At 34.9% G+C, this 22,019-nt stretch overlaps 1 protein-coding gene across 5 annotated transcripts in view; it reads left to right on the top strand.

The window, feature by feature from the left end:
• LOC142323936 (sphingomyelin phosphodiesterase 4-like) overlaps positions 1 to 22,019 on the top strand; it is a 115,926-nt gene that overhangs the window by 4,610 nt on the left and 89,297 nt on the right. For 2 of the 5 annotated variants that reach the window (XM_075364321.1, XM_075364324.1), the window contains exons 2-4: positions 5,246 to 5,438; positions 12,241 to 12,538; positions 14,410 to 14,512. In XM_075364321.1, the coding sequence (XP_075220436.1) occupies positions 5,434 to 5,438; positions 12,241 to 12,538; positions 14,410 to 14,512 (406 nt within the window). In that variant the 5' untranslated portion in view covers positions 5,246 to 5,433. The remainder of the gene's footprint in view (positions 1 to 5,245; positions 5,439 to 12,240; positions 12,539 to 14,409; positions 14,513 to 22,019) is intronic. The other 3 variants (XM_075364322.1, XM_075364323.1, XM_075364325.1) reach the window with 2 other exon arrangements.

The raw sequence follows: 22,019 nt of genomic DNA, 5'->3' as shown, positions 1-22,019 counted from the left end.
AAACCTTGATTCATTTGATCTGAGTTTTGGCATCTGATGGGCACAATATACACAATTAATTATAACATATCACATCAGATGTGATAAAATCTCATATTAATCTTTTCAGTTAGAAACACATGAGGTAAAAATATACATGATCAATGTATACCATATATGTACACCAATGTAAATTATTGACAATTATGATCAATGATAACGTAATAGTAGATACTACTTAAAAACAATTTTCGGAATAATCAAGTAAATGTAATATATATATATATATATATATATATATATATAAGTAGAAAGGTAAAACTCAAGGCATAAACTTGCTATTTATATGTTTTTATTACATGTTATTTGGAATATCTTTTTCTTTTTATAACAAAACTTACTTTGCTGAATGTTTGTTTATGGAAACTATTTATAATTTATTCAAATATGTGCAATGATTTTAATAAATTTTCATTAACCATTTTATGGTTTTTTCTTCTAACCTAAAATAATTAATTAATTATATTGCTGCATATAGTAGCTTGGAAATTTTAGGTAATGTAGACCAGCTTGAGGTTAGAGTAACGGTATATTTTATGTATATATTAAGGCCTGACGTGCTAAAACTGAAGCTAATGCACTGCAGTTGGGTTTGGTAAGATATTCAAAAATCAATGTCAGTTGGTATTTGGTAAAAATCAAACATCCAGTAATAAGAAAGAATTTTATTAAAATTAATAAGAAATCAAAGAAAAGGGAAAAAAGTAGATGACAGGAAAGAAATAATGTAATCTTTGAGGGACTTGTGAAACAAAGTCCCCAAAAAGGAGTATTATTCCCTTCTATTAGAACCCATCCTCACCTAACTTTCACAGAAGTGTAGCGTTAACAAGCACGGGAGCAGCACGTTACTAGTCAATGTTTCTGTGTTTATCAGCTGATCAGTTCAAATATAAATGGAATTTTTGTTCCTGAGCGCCTACGATTGGTAGGAATGGGCCTGCGCTTCTAGTATGCCTGGGTGGGGTATTAGGAGTGGGGAGAGCCGACCATTCCACACTCCCAACCAGTGCAACAGGTGCACCCCTCCACTGCGCAATGCATAATTATAAAATTTCTTGCTCGTCAAGGAGTTCAAGCGATGAAAATTTTTCGGAGATTGACTGTTCAGTTCGAGGACCAAACATTGTCGTGTGTTTGCCCGGCATAAAGAGTTCAAGGAAGGAAGAGAACGAGTGGAAAATCAAGAACATAATCGCCGCCCTTGGAGCAGCATTATAGATGAAAACATTCACGTGGTTCGAGACATTCTTCAAGACGATCGACTGGTGAGAGTATCAGAAATTGTGAAAGAAGGTGATGCATTTTTTGGGATCATCACCTGCGACGAAACGTAGGTCTACCACTACATTCCCTAGTCGAAATAAGCTAGTATGGAGTGGCGGCGAAAAGGAAAGGGGCGACATCCCTTGTGAAAGCCAAGTCTCGACTGTCAGCCAGCATGTTTCTTTCAACCTTTTTTTTGACGGGCGAGGTATCTTGCTCATAGATATTTTGCATGAGCGACGCACAATCAGTGCAGCTTAGTACTACGAAGTGAGGGCTGCATATCGCCGCAAAAGATGAGACCAACTGATTTGAGAGGCCATCTTCACCACGACAGTGCCAGGCCCCATACTGCAGCTCTCTAACGGTTTCAAAAGTAGAAGAAATGCACTGGACTCAACTTGATTATCCTCCCTACAGCCCAGACCTATCGTCCTGCGATTTTCATTTGTGGGCCGCTTAAAGAAGCTGTAGGAGGGCAATGATTTGAAGATGACAAGGTCATGGAGGGATTCGTGGGCAATTGGCTCTTGACGCAGCCAGCTTCATTCTACGATGCTGCGATAAAAGACCTTCCTTCTCGTTGGGAAAAATGTATTTCTAAAGCAGGAAACCATGTAGAAAAATAAATTATATTTGCCTTTTATTTTTCAAGAAATAAATTTTTAAAAAATTAAAAAATAAAATCCCGTTTATATTTGATTTACCCTCGTATAATAAAACAGATTGTTTGTTTTCCTGGTAGTAGTATAGGTTTCTTTATAGAAAACCCCTAACTCATTCTCATAATTTTGTGGCATATTGAAATTATCAACTTAACTATTAACCATTAAACTAGTTCCTCCATTGAGAGTATAAGGGGTATTTTTCTGTTGTTGTATGTATTTATCTCATTTTTGAAACATTAAAAATTATTATTCTATATTTGCTTCTCTACTAGTTTTTAGTAAAACAGTTCTTAACAAAGAAATTCATATACCTTGCATATTAATAATAATAATTTTTATTTATTTAATACAGCAAAACAGCAGAAGCCATATGTGCTGTATTAATAATTATAAAACAGTGGCAAACAAAAGCATATAATGCTAGGGCCATAGGTCTGGGCTGTAGGGAGGATGATCAAGTTGATCATTAAAATAAAAAACAGTTAAATTTCTAACTGATTAGATAACAGTTGCTAACAACAGCAACAATAATAATGACTTTAGTCAATCTAAAATCATTTCCAGGTTAAACGTATAGAATCATCTTCAAATCCTGCATTTATTGTTTGAAAAACTGGAAGAAGTCAATCTCATTTTTCAGATATTCTGAAGTGACCATGCTGTGGAAGGCCGAAATATAATTTTTAGCTGCAGACTAAATGGAAAGAAATTTCTAACATTAGTTATTGGAGTTCTGATTGAGACACTGCCAGGAATAGTATTAAGGCCATGAATATTTTTATAAAAAAGAACAAAGTGAAAAAATTTCTTTTACTGTACAAGGATGGCAAATCCAACCGCTGACACGTATCAGAGATGCTTAATGTAAGAAATTATCCAGAACACTGTATCATTTCTGCAGTGTATGTTGTCTGTTCCAGGTGGTAGTGAAATATTCCAGTTGACTCCGAGTTAAAATTTGTTAAATGTCAGACAAGAGTTTGGATTTTGAAATGGTCTTGCAAGCCATTTAATCAGCCCAAGGTTGCGCTTCACCTTACTAACAATTTCATCCATATGACCTTTTAAATAAAGCTTGGTGTATAATAAGACTCCGAGATCATTTACTCTGTTCAATTCTATAGGCTCACCACCAATGGAGTAAACTTGATGAGAAAGATTGGTTTTTCTGGAGAATTGAACTTGAAGGATGTTATTCAAAGTTGAAGGCATTTTGTTAACCTATGCTCAGTTGTAAACAGCATTAATATTATTCTGTATCAGAAGATGGTTGTGCTCAGAAGAGACTGAATGATAAATCTTAGATCATTTGCATAAATTTCAATGACATCTTAGATAACCACCGACACATCATTCATAAAAATTAAAAAAAGCGACCCAAATTAGAGAGTCCTGAGGAACTTCAAAAGAAGCAACGAACTCATGAGAAGACGTCACACCTGCATAGTGAATAGAAAATCTTCCTTAAAGGTTTGAGGCAATCCAAAAAATCAGGCTTTCGCTTAAACCATAATGTCTCAGTTTACAAAGAAGTATATTAGGGCATCTTGTTGAACACCTTTTGGAAATCAAAGTAGGTAGCATCTACCTGACCTTGCCCCTCTAAAAATGAAGTCACCCCATGAAGTCAAGAAAGGGGTTGAGGTTAAATGTTGTCAAGCAGTTCTCCATAAATTCGTGTAGATGATTGGTGTAAGTGGTTGGATATGACAGTAAAAATGGAAACAGACTATTTTTTCTATGATTTTGGAAAAAAGAGCTTAATATGGAGATAGGACAAAAATTATTTATTATACATGGACCAGGTTTAGGAATAGGTATGACAGTTGCCTTCTTCCTAAGGGAAGAAAAAATACTGGATTGCAAACTCCAATTGCAAATGGAGTTAAGGGCAGGAGCGATCAACAGACTAACTCCTTTGATAATATGTGGATAATATATTCTCCAAAACCAAGTAAGTTTATCATTAAAATTAATCTCACAATAATGAGCCTGATATAGTTTATCTTGTCAGAGAGCAATTTTTACCTTTTACAAAGCTCACAAAGCATTGTAATCAGACAAAAGACCAGAGTGTTTATACCATCAATGAGCCTTGTTTTTCTTATTAATCAGTAAAATTAACAGAAATCAGCAGAAAACCAAGGAGAAAATCTGGAAGGATGACAGCAAACAAAAGGATACATATCCATCTATAGCATCAAAAATGACCTGATAAATTTATTGACAGCTTGATCAAGAGAACAACTCAGGAGAACTCCAGACAAATCAGTTTCTGCCACATCAGAATACAGGCCTAGAAAGTCACTCCTGCTAAAATTATGTTGGACATTGTTCACAGTAGTAAAGAAATTCAGATTTCTTAATAAAAGCAGAAAATGAAGGATGAAACTTATCAGGGTGAACTACACTTTTAGATGGAGCTGTTTCAACAAATGGTAAAATTGAGATTCAGTTGTTAGCTATCATGTCGAGCCATCTGAGATTCAAGATCAACAAAAGAGAGATTAAGGTATCGACGAGGTTAAATGTTAATCCAGCCCTTCGTTTTGCATATAAATAGATGTTGTGGAATACTAGTGTAGTAGATGCAAAATACTGTTGCATCACAGCAGGTTGAACAGCTGGAGAAAAATAATGGACACCAATTAGAAGGCTCTTCATTCCAGATGTTGGAAACTTAAGAAAGTTGTACTTGGAAACAATCTCAAGTGAAAGTTCTAGGTCAGTCCGCCGAACATACACAGTGACTAAATGGGATCCACTACCCGCTTACAGTCTGAAACTGCATAATCTCTATCCAAACGGTAGATCTTATATGATTCAGGGAAGAAATCTGCATCACAATGAATATCATTGAACCATGTCGTAAGGACATTGAACATTGAAGTCATATCTCGCTAGAGATACAAAAAGCTTGTCCGATATAGTTCTGAAGCCTCAAACATTTTGATATAATAGCATTAAACTAGTCTTATGATTCGATAAGAAAGCCATCCTTCTCTGGCCGGCAAACTATCATTTAAAACATTATTAAATGTATCAAAGATAGGGGCAGTAAGAATACCCTCAGCCCATAGATCCGGGTTATTAATCTTCATAAATTTCGAATCATTGACATAACATGGAATAAATTGTAAGTAGGAAATTTAGGTTTTAATTCAGTATATTTAAAAAAAGCTAAATTAAGATCTTTACACTAATTTTTTATATCAGCAGTAGTGATTGAAGGTTTGAACTGCTAACAGAACAAGCCCTCTTTTTGTTTTTAGTGTGTGTGCAGTAACCAAATCAGTATTTAATTCCAAACGGTCAAATTTAATATTTTTATTTTTGTTGGATATCAAATTACCGGGAGCGCAATCAAGACCACTAAGCTGAACCTTTTTACTGGGAAAATTCTTAACATTACACTTCTCTGTGTTTCTCCTCAAATCCTCTTCTAGAGAAAATCGAGAACATGAAGTATGTTGGTAAAAAAAGAAAAGTGTTTTGAAGCATTATTTTTTAGCCTTCTATACAGTAATCCTTTGGTTTAATGCGATTTTGAATTTGCACGGTTGATTTTATAACACTGCCCCTTGACTTAACGCGGATCTGGTTTTTAATTAACGCAGTCAGAATTACTGTACATAAGGTGTAAAATAATATTCGTGAAAGGATTCTTAAAAAGGATTTTCGGTAAACAATTTACACGGACTTATACGTGCAATATGACATATATGACTTATACATGCACTACACGGACGTGTAATGCGATAAACAATGAAACAGGTTTTCCCTTTCAATAATAGCATACGGAAGTATATTAGGTTGGTAACGCTTAAGTGTTTGGTTTATAGACATTTTAATGATCACAGTCAATTAGCTGTTCAGAGAATATGTTGAGTTGTGTTATTCTATCTTAGTTATATTACCGTGTAGTATATAAGTATTCTGATCGATCTGTGTTCAGGGCGTAATGCAAAGGCTACACTACATGCAATATTGTAATTTATTTTGCGAGATATTTTAGAATTTTATTGTGAATTATTTACGTATTATCTTTTTATTTTTCGTGTTTTTAACTATGTCTGACCTTATACTATGGGAAAGAAAAGGAAAACTAACACTCTTGAGGCAAAGTTGGAGATGATAAAAAACATCATGATGTTTTACGTAACATTGATATCGCAAATTATGTTGGCCTTGTCGAATCAACAATTCGTTCAATAATAATAAGGATAATTAAAATAAGGATACAATTATGATTTCTGGAAAAAATGCTAGTCCTCTTCAGACTTCACGAATGTCTTATTTATGATCTCCTTTAAAAAATAGTTGAACTTGAAAAACTATTGAATATTTTCATAGAAGATTGTACTCAACGTCGTATTCCCATGATTCGTGAAAGAGCGTTAAGTTTGCATGAACTATTAAGACTTAAATACAATGCTGAAGATATCAACCCATTCAATGCAAGCACAGGATGGTTTGAAAATAAAAAAAAACTTTCAAACCTGCATAAAATTTTGAACCAAGGTGGAGCAGCCAGTGCAAATGAAGAAGTCGAAAAACTGAAAAAGATTTACAAATTATCATGAAAGAAGGAGGATAGACGTCACAGCTACTATTTAATGTTGGCGAAACGGCAATTTTTTGGAAAAAGATGTCTAAACGTACTTTTATCGCAAAATAAGAACGCCATATGCCCGATTTTAAATTATCTAAAGATCGATTCACACTTTTACTTGGAGGAAAAGCGAAGGGTAACTCTAAACTAAAACCGTTGCTTGTATATCACTTAGAAAATCCCCATGATTTTAAAGGAATTAACAAACAATCTGTACCCGTGTATTGGACATCCAACCAAAAAGACATCCATCCATAGGAGTAGAAAAGATTATGGAGGTAGAAGAATTTTGTTATTTGGGAAGTAGAATTACTAAAGATGGACGAAGCAGGAGCGATATAAAATGCCGAATAGCACAAGCTAAACGAGCCTTCAGTAAGAAATATAAGTTGTTTACATCAAAAATTAATTTAAATGTCAGGAAAAGATTTTTGAAAGTGTATGTTTGGAGTGTCGCTTTATATGGAAGTGAAACTTGGACAATCGGAGTATCTGAGAAGAAAAGGTTAGAAGCTTTTGAAATGTGGTGCTATAGGAGAATGTTAAAAATCAGATGGGTGGATAAAGTGACAAATGAGGAGGTATTGCGGCAAATAGATGAAGAAAGAAGCATTTGGAAAAATATAGTTAAAAGAAGAGACAGACTTATAGGCCACATACTAAGGCATCCTGGAATAGTCGCTTTAATTTTGGAAGGGCAGGTAGAAGGGAAAAATTGTGTAGGCAGGCCACGTTTGGAATATGTAAAACAAATTGTTGGGGATGTAGGATGTAGAGGGTATACTGAAATGAAACGACTAGCACTAGATAGGGAATCTTGGAGAGCTGCATCAAACCAGTCAAGTGACTGAAGACAAAAAAAAAAAAAAACCAAAAAGCATGGGTAACGAGGCGCATTTTTTTTTTGTTGACCTATTTAAGAATTGTTTTAGTCTGCAACTCAAAGATTTTTGTACAGGAAAAAATATCGCACACAAAGTCGTTCTATTGCTCGATTACGTTCCTGAATATCTAAGCTCCGAGGAATTGGAAGCAATTAATTCACATGTAAAAGTAGTTTATATGCCTGCAAATACATCACAAGCCATTTAGTCAAGAACTGATAGCCACATTCAAGGCTTACTATCTTAAAAAAAAAAAAAAAAAAACATTTCTGAGGTGGTTTCTGCGACTAACAGTTCAAGCAATGAGATCTGTAATTTTCGAACGTTCTGGAAAAATATATAACATCCTTCTTTCTGTACGGAATGTTGACGAAGCTTTGAAAGAAATCGAAGAGAGTATTATGTGTGGAGTATGTTACAAGCTGTATCAAGATCAAACTGCATTCGATGGACAAGAAATTACAGGTACTATTAAAAATGAAGATGTGCAACTTGCCAGCAGTATAGGGGTGGAAGTTAATGCTGAAGATATAAATGAACTAGTGGAAGAAGATAAACAACTTTTAGGAAATGAAGACTTGTTAGCACTAGCCGAGTTGCCAAATGAGCTACTAGATGACATTTCGGGTAGCAGGGCCATCAAAAATCGACAATGGTGAACCTTCAACCTATCCTCCATTTCACAGCCACAATTAACAGTAAAAGGATTACAGGAGGAATTATGATTCATCGAAAAAATTTGTAATTATGTAACTGAAAATCATCCTGATCGAGAACGAATTACGAAAGTTGTAAATGGACTTAGGTAATACGATATGCTACAAGATGGTGCTAGATCAGTTGCAACTATCAATAAAGCAGAGTAAACTGAACACAGTTATTTTAAGAAACCAAAGCTGAACTAAATCACAAGTTTTTTTTTTAATATTCCTTATTGTATTTAGGCCTATGTACGTTTATTGTAAGGTAACTATTTTTTTAATAATACTGTACTGTAATATGATTTTTCTTTTGTAGTTTATTATTCTTATATTTTTTACTTTGTTTCTACAATACTGTACTGTATGTAATCATATTTATTGTATTGAATTCGATTTATATTCTATTAAATAAAGCATGTTTAGTCAAATCGTCTAAAACTTCTGCGTCTTTTGCCTGCGAAAAGAATTACGAATATAGCCTACTAAATATGTACACGTCCAGATACTATACTGTACTTTACACCTTTTTTGAGAAAACAGTTTTGATTTACGCAACAATTTTCTGGAATGAATTAATCGCGTAAATCAAAGGATTCCTGTATACTGGAATTATATTTTACTATAAGATAATTAGATTTTAGTTGTTTGGTTTAATGAATAACATATCCAGACTGCTTGGTGTGAAATTGAACAGGTCATTGCTTACCTATATTTGGATTACAGTTCTTCAGTATAAGTATTATCACAATTGTATAATCCTTTGGTAGCTGTTCATCTGTCTTTTACTTTCATGAATACATTTCTGTATCTCCATCCTTAATCATCTGTATGTTGAATCATAATGTTATGGTTTATGAAAGGCGGAAGAGTTTTAAGAGACAAATGTCCTTAAATGATCCTGAAATATGACAGTATTATTTTATTTATAATGTAACTGTAGATGTAATTCATCTAACTTTTATTTACTACAGGGTGATTTTTAGTCCTGTTACCCAATTGTTAATGTCTCGTAATTTTTTTCTAAGAAAGGGTCATGCCACAGTCACCTGGACGCAAACTGATGGTCTGGGATAGGTTTGGTATACTGCTGATTGATTTCATGCCATGTGGAACGACTATAAATGCAGAAATCTACTGCAAATCTCTACGTAAGTTACGGCGCGCCATTCACAATCAGCGACGTGGGCGCCTGACCGACGGCGTTGCCCTGCTGCACGATAATGCACGTCCACATGTTGCGGGTCCGACACGTGATTTACAGAGAACATTTGGGTGGGAAATTTATGAGTACCCACCATATAGTCCAGACTTAGCTCCTTCTGAATATCATTTGTTTGGGAAATTGAAAGAATTTTTGAGCGGTAAGCAATTCGCGAGGGACGAAGTTGGTACCGCTACTCAACCGGTATAGATACGGCAGTGTGAGTTGATTCTCCTTGAGATATGTAAAGTTTTGTGCCTTTTCCGGTCCTGTTACGAACAGAATGTCTTTTACCATAGAACGAGTTTTCATTCTTGAACAATATTTTGCTACGAAATCGTACGCGAGTGTAAAAGAATCATTTCAAATTAAATTTGTTGGTGTTCCTCCGCCAGAAAAAATGTCAATTTCTAGGCTAGCAAACCGATTTCGAGAGACAGGTAGTGTTTGCGACAGAAAACGTAGTGATCGACCAACTCGCTTGACAGATGACGTTTTAGAGAACTTGTGAAAACAAGATTGCTCAATTCTCCACGGAAAAGTTTACGAAAACTTTCCACGCGAGTTAGTTTGTCATATTCGAGTGTTCAGAAAGCTGCTAAAAAATTGAAATTGTATCCGTATCGTGTACGATTAGTCCAAGAGCTTCAGCCTCCAGATTTAAACAAGCGATTGCAATATTGCCGTTGGTTTAGGTTTCTCGTAAACGATAACGGAATCGAATTTTTAAACACAGTGTTCTTTGGTGATGAAGCTTGGATCCATCTCGATGGTTATGTGAACAGTCGAATTTGGGCGGTTGAAAATCCTAACGCTTTACAAGACAAATCTTTCCATCCTGAAAAAATTGGTGTGAGGTGTGCGATATCTCGTCATCGTAGAGTCGGACCCGTATTCTTCGAACAGACAGTAAATGGTGAAGTATACAGGAATATTGTGCGCCAATTTGTATCCCTCCTGTTACCTCAAGAACGGTATTGCTGGTTTTAGCAAGACGCCGCTACATGCCACACGTCTCGAGAAACCATGCATTTTCTGCGAGAGTTTTTTGATGATCGAATAATTAGCAAGGGCTTATGGCCTCCAAGGTCCCCAGATTTCACATCTCCTGACTACTTTTTGTGAGGCTATATTAGCCTTCAAAAACAATCCTCACACTGTTGATGAACTTTAAGTCAATATTACAGACTTAATCAGAAATATTTCCAATTGAACTCTTAAAAAGGTTTCTGCTAATATGTTGAAAAGATCCGTGCGTGTGTAACCGCAAGGGGTGGGGATTTTGAGCATATTCTTTAACAATTATGTAATAGCTTTTTATTAAATCTCTTTTGTAAGTAACAAATACATTATTTTATTCCACCTAAATTTCCCTTTCTTAAATTACATTTAAAATTGGGTACAGGACTAAAAAATCACTGTATAACTACAAGGGAGATCTCTAAAGTAAAGATCGCTGGGAAGTTTGTCTCTTTAAGTTTGGCGAACCTGTGTCATTCATGGCCACGCTAGTAATGCACACTATGCATTTTCTGTAAGTTGTCGCGTTGTACTGTCTTTGATTACGTGTGAGTTGTTACGTTATAAAATGAATAGGAAAATCGATGTTGCCGCGAATTGTGAAATACGTGGTCATACGTTTTTTAAACCATCAAAACGTTAAGCTGGCTAAAATTCATAGGAAGTTGGTTGCTGTGTACGGTGATAATATGACAAAAAAGAAGCGTCCGAAAATGGTGTGAAAGGTTTAGAAATAAAAAATTAATGTGCATGATAGAGAACCTTCCGGGAGGCTCTCGATAATCACCGAGGACTTGAAACGCGTCGATGATGAAATCAGAAAAGATCGTCGCTCAACGATTTCCGACGTGGCCCTTCTTTTTCCTGATGTTTCAAGAGCTGTTATTGGTCGCATTGTTCATGACCATTTAGGCTTCAGAAAGGTTTGTGCACGTAGGGTGACGCACGTCTTAACGGAACGTCACAAAAAAACCGAATGAGATCCCCTTGGGAATTTTTAATGCGCTACAGAGAAAAAGATGATAAGTTCCTTAATTCAATTTTTACCAGCGATGAAACATGGATTTCGTATTACACTCCAGAGAGAAAACGGCAGTCAAGTGAATGGCTTCATCCTTAATCACTAACCAGACCAACAAAGGTCAAGCCACAGTCACTTGGACGCAAACTGATGGTCTGGGATAGGTTTGGTATACTGCTGATTCTTGCCATGTAGAACGACTATAAATGCAGAAATCTACTGCGAATCTCTACGTAAGTTACGGCGCGCCATTCAAAATCAGCGACGTGGGCGCCTGACCGACGGCGTTGTCCTGCTGCACGATAATGCACGTCCACATGTTGCGGGTCCGACACGTGATTTACAGAGAACATTTGGGTGGGAAATTTATGAGTACCCACCGTATAGTCCAGACTTAGCTCCTTCTGATTATCATTTGTTTGGGAAATTGAAAGAATTTTTGAGCGGTAAGCAATTCGCGAGTGATGATGAATTTAAAAATGCTGTTAATCAGTATTTAAATGGACTGGTGGCAGAAGAATATGATGAGGGTATGTTGAAGCTTGTGTATCACTACGATAAGTGTTTTAATTCATGTGACGATTATATAAAAAAGTAGTATAAGGTATGTAATTTGAGAGAAATAAAAAATATTTATAGTTTTCAGAATAAATTTTTTTGCAATGAAACAGTCTTTATTTTAGAGATAACCCCTCCTAAATGCATTGGAAATAGGAGATTTTGTTATACATTGATTCAGTTGATTTGTTTTATTTGGGTGGTAATTATTTTTATATTTTAATCAATGAAATTTCATTTGGTTAATATTTTTATATATTTTTTTTACAGAAACATGAACTCTATTTTGAGTCTACCGCTACCAAACAGATGTGAAACAATTGCACGTTTAGTTAAAGAATGTACCAATAAAGAATTAGAAAATTTTTTCCCATTATTAATTGATGATCTGTTTGGAATTACTAATCAAGTTGGTTGGAAGTTACGATCCATTAAATTTAACTCGAATCCATATGAATTTGAAATTCTCACAAAGTTTTTGCATCCTAATGGGCCTGTATTTAAACTATGCTATAAATTATTGTCTGATTGCCATCTGAAATATGATTTTCCATTATCTTATTTACCGGTATGTATTTGTTTATTTATTTACTTTTCTTTTTTCATTTATTTTTGTCTAGTTTATTATTTGTAAATTTTAGGAAGCGTAAACACATCAGTGTACAGTAGTTCTGCCTGAGGTGTTTGAAGTAGTGTTGGCAGCTAAAAGTGCAGTGAAAAGGATAGTGCACTGCAACAGGATGTCATATGTTGCAAGACGCCAGTCACAATCTATCTCCATCCCTCATACCAACACTGCCCTTTGTAAACTTTGATGATTAATACACATTTGTTGTTTACGTATGAATGTCTACAGAAATATTAATTAAATGTCATCTACATCATACTATATAATGGATAGTATTTTACAAATGATCACAATTTCACTACAAAAATTATTTGTTCATTATTTCTGGTTACATAAATTAATCAAATCTGATGTGTGGTATTATTAACATTAGTAATCTTTTACTTTATTTCTGGATATAAATTTTGTCATGTGGTTGTAGAATCAAAAAATCTAGCAGTAAAATAGTAATAATAATTCTAATCTAGGATTAGTACTTTGAAGATTAACTTTTAAAATATTTTTTTCTGTAATTACTGTTTATTATCACCTGTTTTTAACATTATCTATTTTAAATATCAAGTAATAGAAAAATAACCATAAGATTTTTGGAAAATGCAGCTTTCTTCCTTTTATTTGTCATGTACCATTTAATATTTTACAGGTAAATAAATAAAATATGTGGTATTTTATTTTATTTAAATGAAGACTGGTCTGGTTTCTGAAAGAGAATAGGTAAAAAAAGTTCCTTTTGGCCTTCAGATTAATTTTAGAAGGCAGACTTAAAAAAGAATATAACACTTGTTTCTATTTTATTTAAAGCCCTATCAATTTTAATATTCAATGCACTGAAAATACTTAGTGTATTGTAGTTTACAGGTGAATTGAACTCGGCATAAAATGTGTATTATGTGAAGACCACTTTTATAGCATGTGTCCACATACATGTGTGGACACACACATACATGAAAAGGTACTTCTTAATATAAAATAGAATGTTTAAAATTTTTAAGAAAATTTGGATTTAAATATAGGGAGAGAAGTTATTTATAATAGAATCAGGTTCAAAAATCAGTACAAGAATTGGGTAGCATTTATTAAGAGTAGTAGAAGAACGGCTGGCTCTGATTCACAATGGCAAGGCTAGGGTTTAGTCTGTTTTTGCCACATTTAAACATGTATACTGAAGAATTAATATAGCAGTTAAAGGAAAATTTGTAAGTCGAATAGCTATTCAAAGAGAAAAAGTAAATGTATAAAGATTCATTGTTGATAATGTTCTTTTGGCTGAAACCAAAGATGAGTTAGAAGAAATACATACTGAACTTCATGTATTTATTTTTCGAAGAGAAATTTCATTTGAAAATAAATAAGACTAAAACACAAGTAATGAAATAACAGAAAGGAGGATAATAAGGAATTAAAAATCAAGAAAGCTACCAAAAGTGGAAGAATTTTTTTATTCAGGTAGTAAAATTACAGAAACTGGTAGAGATCAGTACTCTTCATTGAAGAAATCATTCAAATTAAATGTGAACAGAAAAGTAGAAGATGCTACATAACTGTTATGTAGTTACAATAAACCATTTCAGTCTTATGGTCGATTATCAAATGTAAAAATTGAAATAAAAATTTAAGAAGAGATATAAGACTATAAGTATTGTTTAATTTTTGTACTTTACTTGATGTGTTCTAAACAGAGTGTTTTAATTATTTAAGAATATGTTTGTAAGTAACTACAAAAATGTTTTATAAAGTAATGTGTAATAAAAAGGTAACTTTGGTAACCCTCAATTGGATTAGTAAAAGTATGAAATTGTAACTTTTTACAGATTAAGGTACAGCAAATGATTGGAGATGGTATGGTACCATCGTTTTATGCTGATAAATTGCAAGTGGACCACAAAAATCGGACACCTCTAGGACTGGCACTCAGTATCCTTTATTTTAATTACAATTTAATTATAAATATGATTTTAAAAATTTTATATAGTTAGTGATATACATGGTAAATCAATTGTTGAATAAAAAAGGCATTGATATTAAAAGTTACATTTATTGCTATTACTTAGTAAGTGCGCCTTTTTTTAGTATACATCATCCTTTTGGAGAGAATATTGAATTTATTAGGAGTAAAAATGATCATTTCAGGAATTCTGTCGTACTCTAGATACTACAGCAATTAATTTTTGTAAAATGTTTCGTAGGTTTACAGTTTTTTATATCTATTAAAAAGCTTCAAAATCTTCCTTCTTTTTGTAGTTTAAGAAAGAAGAAAAAGAAACGAAAGAGGAAATAAAATTAATTGGTCATTTGAAATGTAGCTCCATTTCATCTTCCATCTTAAGCTTTTTTCCTTAAATTTTAATCTGGTTATCCATTTTTACCTGTTATCACTGTGCTCTAGTTCCCCTGGATAACTGAATGGTCATAAGGGTGAGCGAAACTTATGCAACCCTGAATTCATTAATTCACTGAAGTAGGATATTTGGTTTTAGGGTGGCACTAATTAATGCTAGCAACCAAGTAATCTTTCTGTATTTTATGTCGGTGGCAGATGTACTATAAAAAATATAATGCATTTTATGCAGTCTCATTACACGCACACGCGCGTGCGCGCGCACTATACCAAGAACACTACACAGATTACAACATATACCCAAACACAACTACACAACAACATCCTACATGTGTTTTTTCTTACATTTACACTCAGTGATGTTGCAACATCCTACGAAACGCAACCGTAATGCAAGGTGGAGACTATCATGCCAATGGGTGAATCACTCTACATAGTGAGTCTCAAATGATGTCCTCTGGCCACCTGGACGAACCTAGTTGTATTTAGCTCTAGCTCCAGTTATAGCTCTGCTCCGTTATATCGCTGATACTCGTGGGACCAAAATTACAAGTCACAAGAAATTCCTGTGATGGTTGGTGGTCCATCTGAAAAAACTACCAAAAATAGTGTAGCGAAAAGGCCTCACTCGGCATTGTCTGATGAGGATAACAGTCCAGAACACAGTGTTAATTTAAATGGTGACAAATGACGTCTGCAATGCAAGAACATCAAATTTGTACTTCTTAGAAATAGTCGGCTCCCTTCATAAGGTCTTGTATTTCCTAATTAATAAAGCTATAATGGGTTCAAGTGGCTCCTCGAAGAACATTAAGAAGTTACGAGACTGATCAATTCTGATCAAAACATATAATGACGAACAGAGTCGATCTATCTTACGTCTCCATAATATGGGTAGTATAAATATAAGTTCAGAATGCCACAATAACCTAAATACAAGTCAGGGAGTAATTTTTTGCCTAGACCTTTTGGATGTATAGATTTCACTGAAATAGCTGATGAGCTTTGTGCCCAAGATGTTGCTGAAGTGAAGCGTATAATGAAAAGACAGAATGGAATGGAAGAACCAACACCTTCTCATATACTGACTTTCAACCTTCCAGTCCCACCGGAAAAAATAAAAATTGGCTATCTTTCAGTTTGAGTGCAACCTTTCATTCCCAATCCACAACGATGTTTTAAATGCCAATGGTATGGTCACACTACAATATCTTGCTCAGAAACAGAGATCTGTGCTCGGTGAGCTCAAAGGCCACAATGATACTGCCAAGAAGATGAAAAGTGTGTGAACTGCAGTGGTTCACATACAGCCTGCTTTGCCCAAGTTTTAAGGAAGAAAAGACAATTCTCAGAATCTCTACCGAGCAGAAGCTATTTTTTCCAGTGGCACGCAGAGAATATAAAAAGACAATTAACTCAAGGAACTTGGTTAAATCAGATGTATCTTTTGCCACCGCTACATCAAAACAAGCTCCTACAAATTTAGGTAATTAACAGTATGGGTCCTGCAATGAGCTAAAAAAACTTGTTCAGATGTTATCTGATCAAGTTGTTTCACATACAGCCACTATTTCAGAGCTGACAAAGATAAACAAAAAGTCGTTAGTTACAGTTAGTGAATCCAGCAGTGCAATTCCTCTGAAAGCTCCTGTCCCCAAAGTTTTACTTGTACAGGCTGGAGCAATCATTGCTGGTGGTAAGCCTTCTAATAAACTCCCTGTTAGGGAACCCACATAACCACCCCCTCTGGGCTGTCACATGTGATTTCCCTTTTTTCCAAATCTCTTCCTCCATCATATCATATACTGGAAGATATGGTTGAGGAACCACCCAATCCAGGGCATCAAAGTTATTTAAAATAAAAAATACAAAAAACAAAAACTAGATCACCTATAACTAATTTTGTCATATATTTACCTGTATTTCTGCATCTTTATTTATGAGCATTATTCAATGGAACATTAGAGATTTTTGGTCCCACATTGAAGATGTTAAAGTTTTGATGCGTGCACATGAATCATTAATAATATGCTTCCAAGAAACGCATCTATTACAGCAAGATGCGGTAACACTCAGAGGCTATACATGTAAGAGATACGACTTTCTTGTAGATAGTAAAAAGAGTGGTGGTGTTGCTATTTTCATGCGGAACGAGGTGTCGGCTACAAGACTACAACTAGCTACCCTCATTCGTGCTGTAGCTGTAAAAATCTCAGTCCCCTTTAAATTGCATTTCTGCAATTTGTATCTCTCGCCGAACTGTGAGTTCAATTCTCTAGAAATGTCAAATCTCCTCACACAAATCCCATTGCCATCGTTAACAGTAGGAGACTTCAATGCCGACCATATTTCCTGGAGCTCATCTTTCTGCTCCTCTCAAGGAAATATGATAAACGGAGTGAGACAAGACTTGGACCTTTGTCTACTGAATGATGGGTTGTACACATTTATGTCCTCATCTTCTAGTACACTGTCAAACATTGACCTCTCCTTTTGCTCACCAATTTCACACCCTCGCCTTATTTAGTCTGCTTGTGATGACCTTCACGGCAGTGACCACAGGCCAATTACTAGAGCTTTTGGTGTCAACCACAAGATGAGTAAAAGACCATGGAGATGGATTGTTGAAAAGACAGATTGGAATGGTTATCATAAGTCTTTCCGTCACAGTAAGACGATGGTGAAGACGCCCTCGATGAACTTACCTCTTTTACATCTCTGATACTTGAGAATGCTAATAGATATTTCCCACAAACATCAGGAAACCAAAGATGTCTTTCCATTCCTTGGTGGAATGCTGATTGCCAAAACGTTATTAGCATTCGACAACAAGCACTGCACAAATTTAATTGTAGGCCTACAAATTAACACCTAGATTTGTACCATAAGGCTAGATCAGTATGTTGTCGGGTATTTTTAGACGCTAGGAATACATGGACACCATCTCACACACTACTCCCACGTCTACTGTGTGGAAAAAGATCCGTACAATCTGTGAATCACCAGAACAATCCATTCTCGGACTCATTCATGAAAGAGAACTCCTTACATCACCTTCTACAGTGGCAAATACTTTGGCAGATTGTTTTCATCTGGTATCCCTCACCTCATCGTACAATAATGAATTTCAGAGGTACAAATTACAGATGGAAGTATTATTTTTAAACTTGGTGATTAGGTTGGTGAATTAAACCTAATTACCAAGGTAATTAGGTTGGTTGACTGAAAATGGAGATTTTCAGTCAGTGAATTGTCACACACATAAAAACTCATGTAACACCTCCTCTGGACCTGACAACATTTGTCTCAGTATGTTGTCACACCTTCCTAATTCGGTGCTACAATACCTATTGTGTATTTATAGTAGTTTATTCTCCTCACAAGTTTTCTTTTTGGTCTGGTCAGAAGTCATTGTCATACCAGTACTTAAATCTGGTAAAGACAAAGGAAGCCCCTCAAGCTACTACCCTATCTCTTTGACAAGGGTTTCATGCAAAATGATGAAGAGAATGGTGAATTGCAGGCTCAGTTGGTACTTAGAGAGACATGGCCTTCTATGTCTAGAACAATGCGGTTTCCACCAAGGTTGTTCTTCCATTGATCATTTAGTGACATTGGAAGCAGCTATTCAACATGCTTTCCTACTCCACCAGCACCTCATAGCTATCTTCTTTGATATCAAAAAGTTGTATGACATGACCTGGTGACACGTTATTCTTAACATCCTTAAAGAATAGGGAATCAAAGGCTGTATGCTTGCATTTATCAGGGGTTTCTTAAATGACCAAACGTTCCATGTTTGTGTTTTAGATTCCTTATCGGGTAGCATCTCACCTTGGAGAATGGAGTGCCTTAAGGAAATGTTTTAAGTACTACCTTATTTTCTATAGCCATCAACAGCATTACTAAATGTGTGCAGTTACCTGTTCATTATTTGTTGATAACTTTGCTATATATATTACATCCTGTTCAACAGCCACAGCAGAGATACTACTACAGAATACTACATCTCGCCTTGAAAACTTGGTTCAGAATTACCGGCTTCACTTTTTCACCTGAAAAAACAAAATGTGTAACCTTTCTTGGCTGCTGGATCCTTCAATTCTGCAGTTACTATCTCTATCAATACAATTACCATTAGTTTCTCTCCCGATATCAGGTTTTTAGGTTTATTTTTTGATAGCCACCTTGCTTGGGTCAAACACATTAAAGAATTAAAAACAAAATGTTCCAAATCTTTAGATATGCTGCGAGTTTTTAGCAACACCAACTGGGGAGCCGATCGGTCATGTATGATATGTTTTTATTATTCCTTAGTTCGTTCCCATTTAGATCATGGTTGTGTCACCTACTTCAGCGTGCCATACCGTGCTTAAAATGCTGGATGCTGTACATCATGCTTTCCTTCGGCTTGCCACAGGTGCCTTTAGATCAAGCCCTGTCGTAAGCTTACTTGTTGATTGTGGTGAGCCATCACTTTGGGATTGACTGGACCAACCTTTAGCATCTTATTTTGCCCATCTCAAAGACAGTCAAATCATCTGGCTTTCGACTCAGTCCTTTGGAATCCAAGTATAGTAAGGTATGAGGACTATCCATGTTGTACTGCACCTGTAGGTGTTCGTACCGGACATCTACTGCACCTTATAAATGTTGGCACATCTATTTTTCCAACGTATCCATGTTCATTGACCTTATGATATACAATAAAGAATCAACACCACCTACTGTCTTCCAGCAAACGTTTAACTATATTCTCTCGAAGATAAACCCAGACACAGTAGTATACACTGATGGTTCAAAACAAAACGATACTGTTGGTTGCATATTTGTTGTCAATGATAGAACTTATATCCTTGATCTACCTAGTATTACGAGTATGTTTACTGCTGAACTGTACATATAAGTAAGGCTCTGAATATCATTAACCCTAAGTACCGAAATATGCTTATTTGCTGTGACTTGTGTAGTGCTCTCCAAGCCTTAGGAAACTTTTATTCTAGACATCCTATCGTCATTGAAATCTACAACCCAGTCACTGAGTTGAACCATCGCAACACTACTGTGAATCCCTAGCCACGTGGGATTCCAGATAATGAACATGCAGATTCCGCTGCTAAAGATGCATGTAATCAACCTCCCTTCACCACTTGTATTACTACTTCTAACTTTATTAATTGTATAAAACAGTGTCTTGGAGCAAGGTGACTGGATGGCTACAGTTGATAACAAACTCCGCACATTAAAGATTCTGTGTTGCCATGGAACTCCTCATGCAGAAAAATTTGTCATGAGGAAATTGTCCTCTGTCAGTTGTGGTTAGGACATACCAGAGTCACACACAAGTACCTCATGTCAGCAGGACACACCACTATGCGTACGATGCAACTGTCGCTTGACTGTGCACTACATAATTATGGATTGCATTTGTTATGTGGCCTTGCGTCGTAAATTTAAATTAATCAGAAATATCCGTCAAATCTTGGGCAATGATTATGAAATTTTAGACTGTATGTTTCTATATTTGCAGCTTGTTGGTTTTATACAAAAAAATTGATATTGTTGTGCATATGTTTTGTATTGGAAGAGTTTTCAATGTCTTTGTTTTTGTTTTAATTTTTATGGTTTTGTGTTAGCTTTTCATTCTGTTATTCGAGAATTGAGCCTTTGCACCCCTCTCGGACTTTGTTAAATTGTGTGTATGTTTATGTAAATTTTATATAGTTTTTATTATTATTTTTTATTTTTATGTTTCTTTTAAATAAATTTATCGTATTTTTAAGATTCCGACTGTAATATTAGTTGTAATTTTTTTGTGATATTATTTTTAAGTTTTATTTCATTTTTAATATGTTAGTTTTTTGTTAGTTATGTTTTTAAGTTAGTTCGTAGTCTTTCTGTTATCGGAGAAGGGGCCCTTTACACCTTTCTTGGACTTTGATAAATTTTATTTATTTTTAATTAAATTTTAGATTTTAGCTGTGATATTAGTTGTAAGTTTTGTGTTTAATTTTTTAGAGCAGTTTTAGTTACTTTTTTTTTATAAAACCATTTTATTCTGGGCGATGATAATGCGAAAGTGTTTTTCGCCCTCAAAAATCAATGTGCATTTATTTTTGAGAGAACTCACAATTGTTTTTAAAGTCTCAGGAAAACTTTTCTGTAGCTTCAAATATATCCAATAAGCCAGTTTCACACATTGTCACTCATTTTAGATAAACTTTTAGTATAGTTGAAGAAAGCAATTCTGCTGGAATCTATAGTTATGTCTATGTATCCTTTTGAGTGATCACCTCGAAAGGTCAATAAGAAGACAGCATCAGCTGATTAGAATGTCTGCAAGGAGTGTCTGTAAAGCTACAAAGAAATTAAAATTACAGCCATACTGTACTCATACTGTGCAGGAATTGTAAGAACCCAGTCACAGAAAAAGATTAATTATTGCAAGTGGTTTATGCATTTTGCTTGTGGCAATATTCAGATCTTGGATAATATTTTATTTAGTTGTGGGGCATGGTTACATTTAAGTGGCTAACAGCCAGATTAACTGATATTGGAGTGCAAAGTACCCTCATGTTTCTGTAAATAACTTCATTACATTAAGAAAATATTGCAGTTTCTCAGAAGAAAATAATGGAAATAATATTTTTTTCAGAAACATTATCTACTGATTATTATCAGCAGATTATAACTGACTTCATAGATGTGCTAGAAGAAGATGAACACAGTTGCTGGTTACAGGAAGATAGTGGCAACAGCCCACAGAGCAAATTACGCAATGTTTCTGCTACATGAATTCTTTCGGGAGGAAGTCATTTTCTGTGGTCTGTGGCCAGATTTATCTTGCATGGATTTTTTCTGTAGGATTATTTAACCCATATCAGCCCTGCAACCATTAAAAAGGTGACTGCTAACATGATAAATATGTTATGTTGATGATGCCTGTATATCTGCAAATGGAGGACATTTTGAAAATTTATTATAACAAAATTACTGTAACTTTTGAAATTATTTAATATTTATTTATTTCTTAAAATTTAAAAGTTTTTTCATATATTTGTTTCCATGTACATTTTTTCAATA

The sequence above is a fragment of the Lycorma delicatula genome, chromosome 4 (assembly GCF_047948215.1).
Source record: "Lycorma delicatula isolate Av1 chromosome 4, ASM4794821v1, whole genome shotgun sequence".
Taxonomy (NCBI): domain Eukaryota; kingdom Metazoa; phylum Arthropoda; class Insecta; order Hemiptera; family Fulgoridae; genus Lycorma; species Lycorma delicatula.
This window is presented reverse-complemented; position numbering and strand designations above follow the sequence as displayed.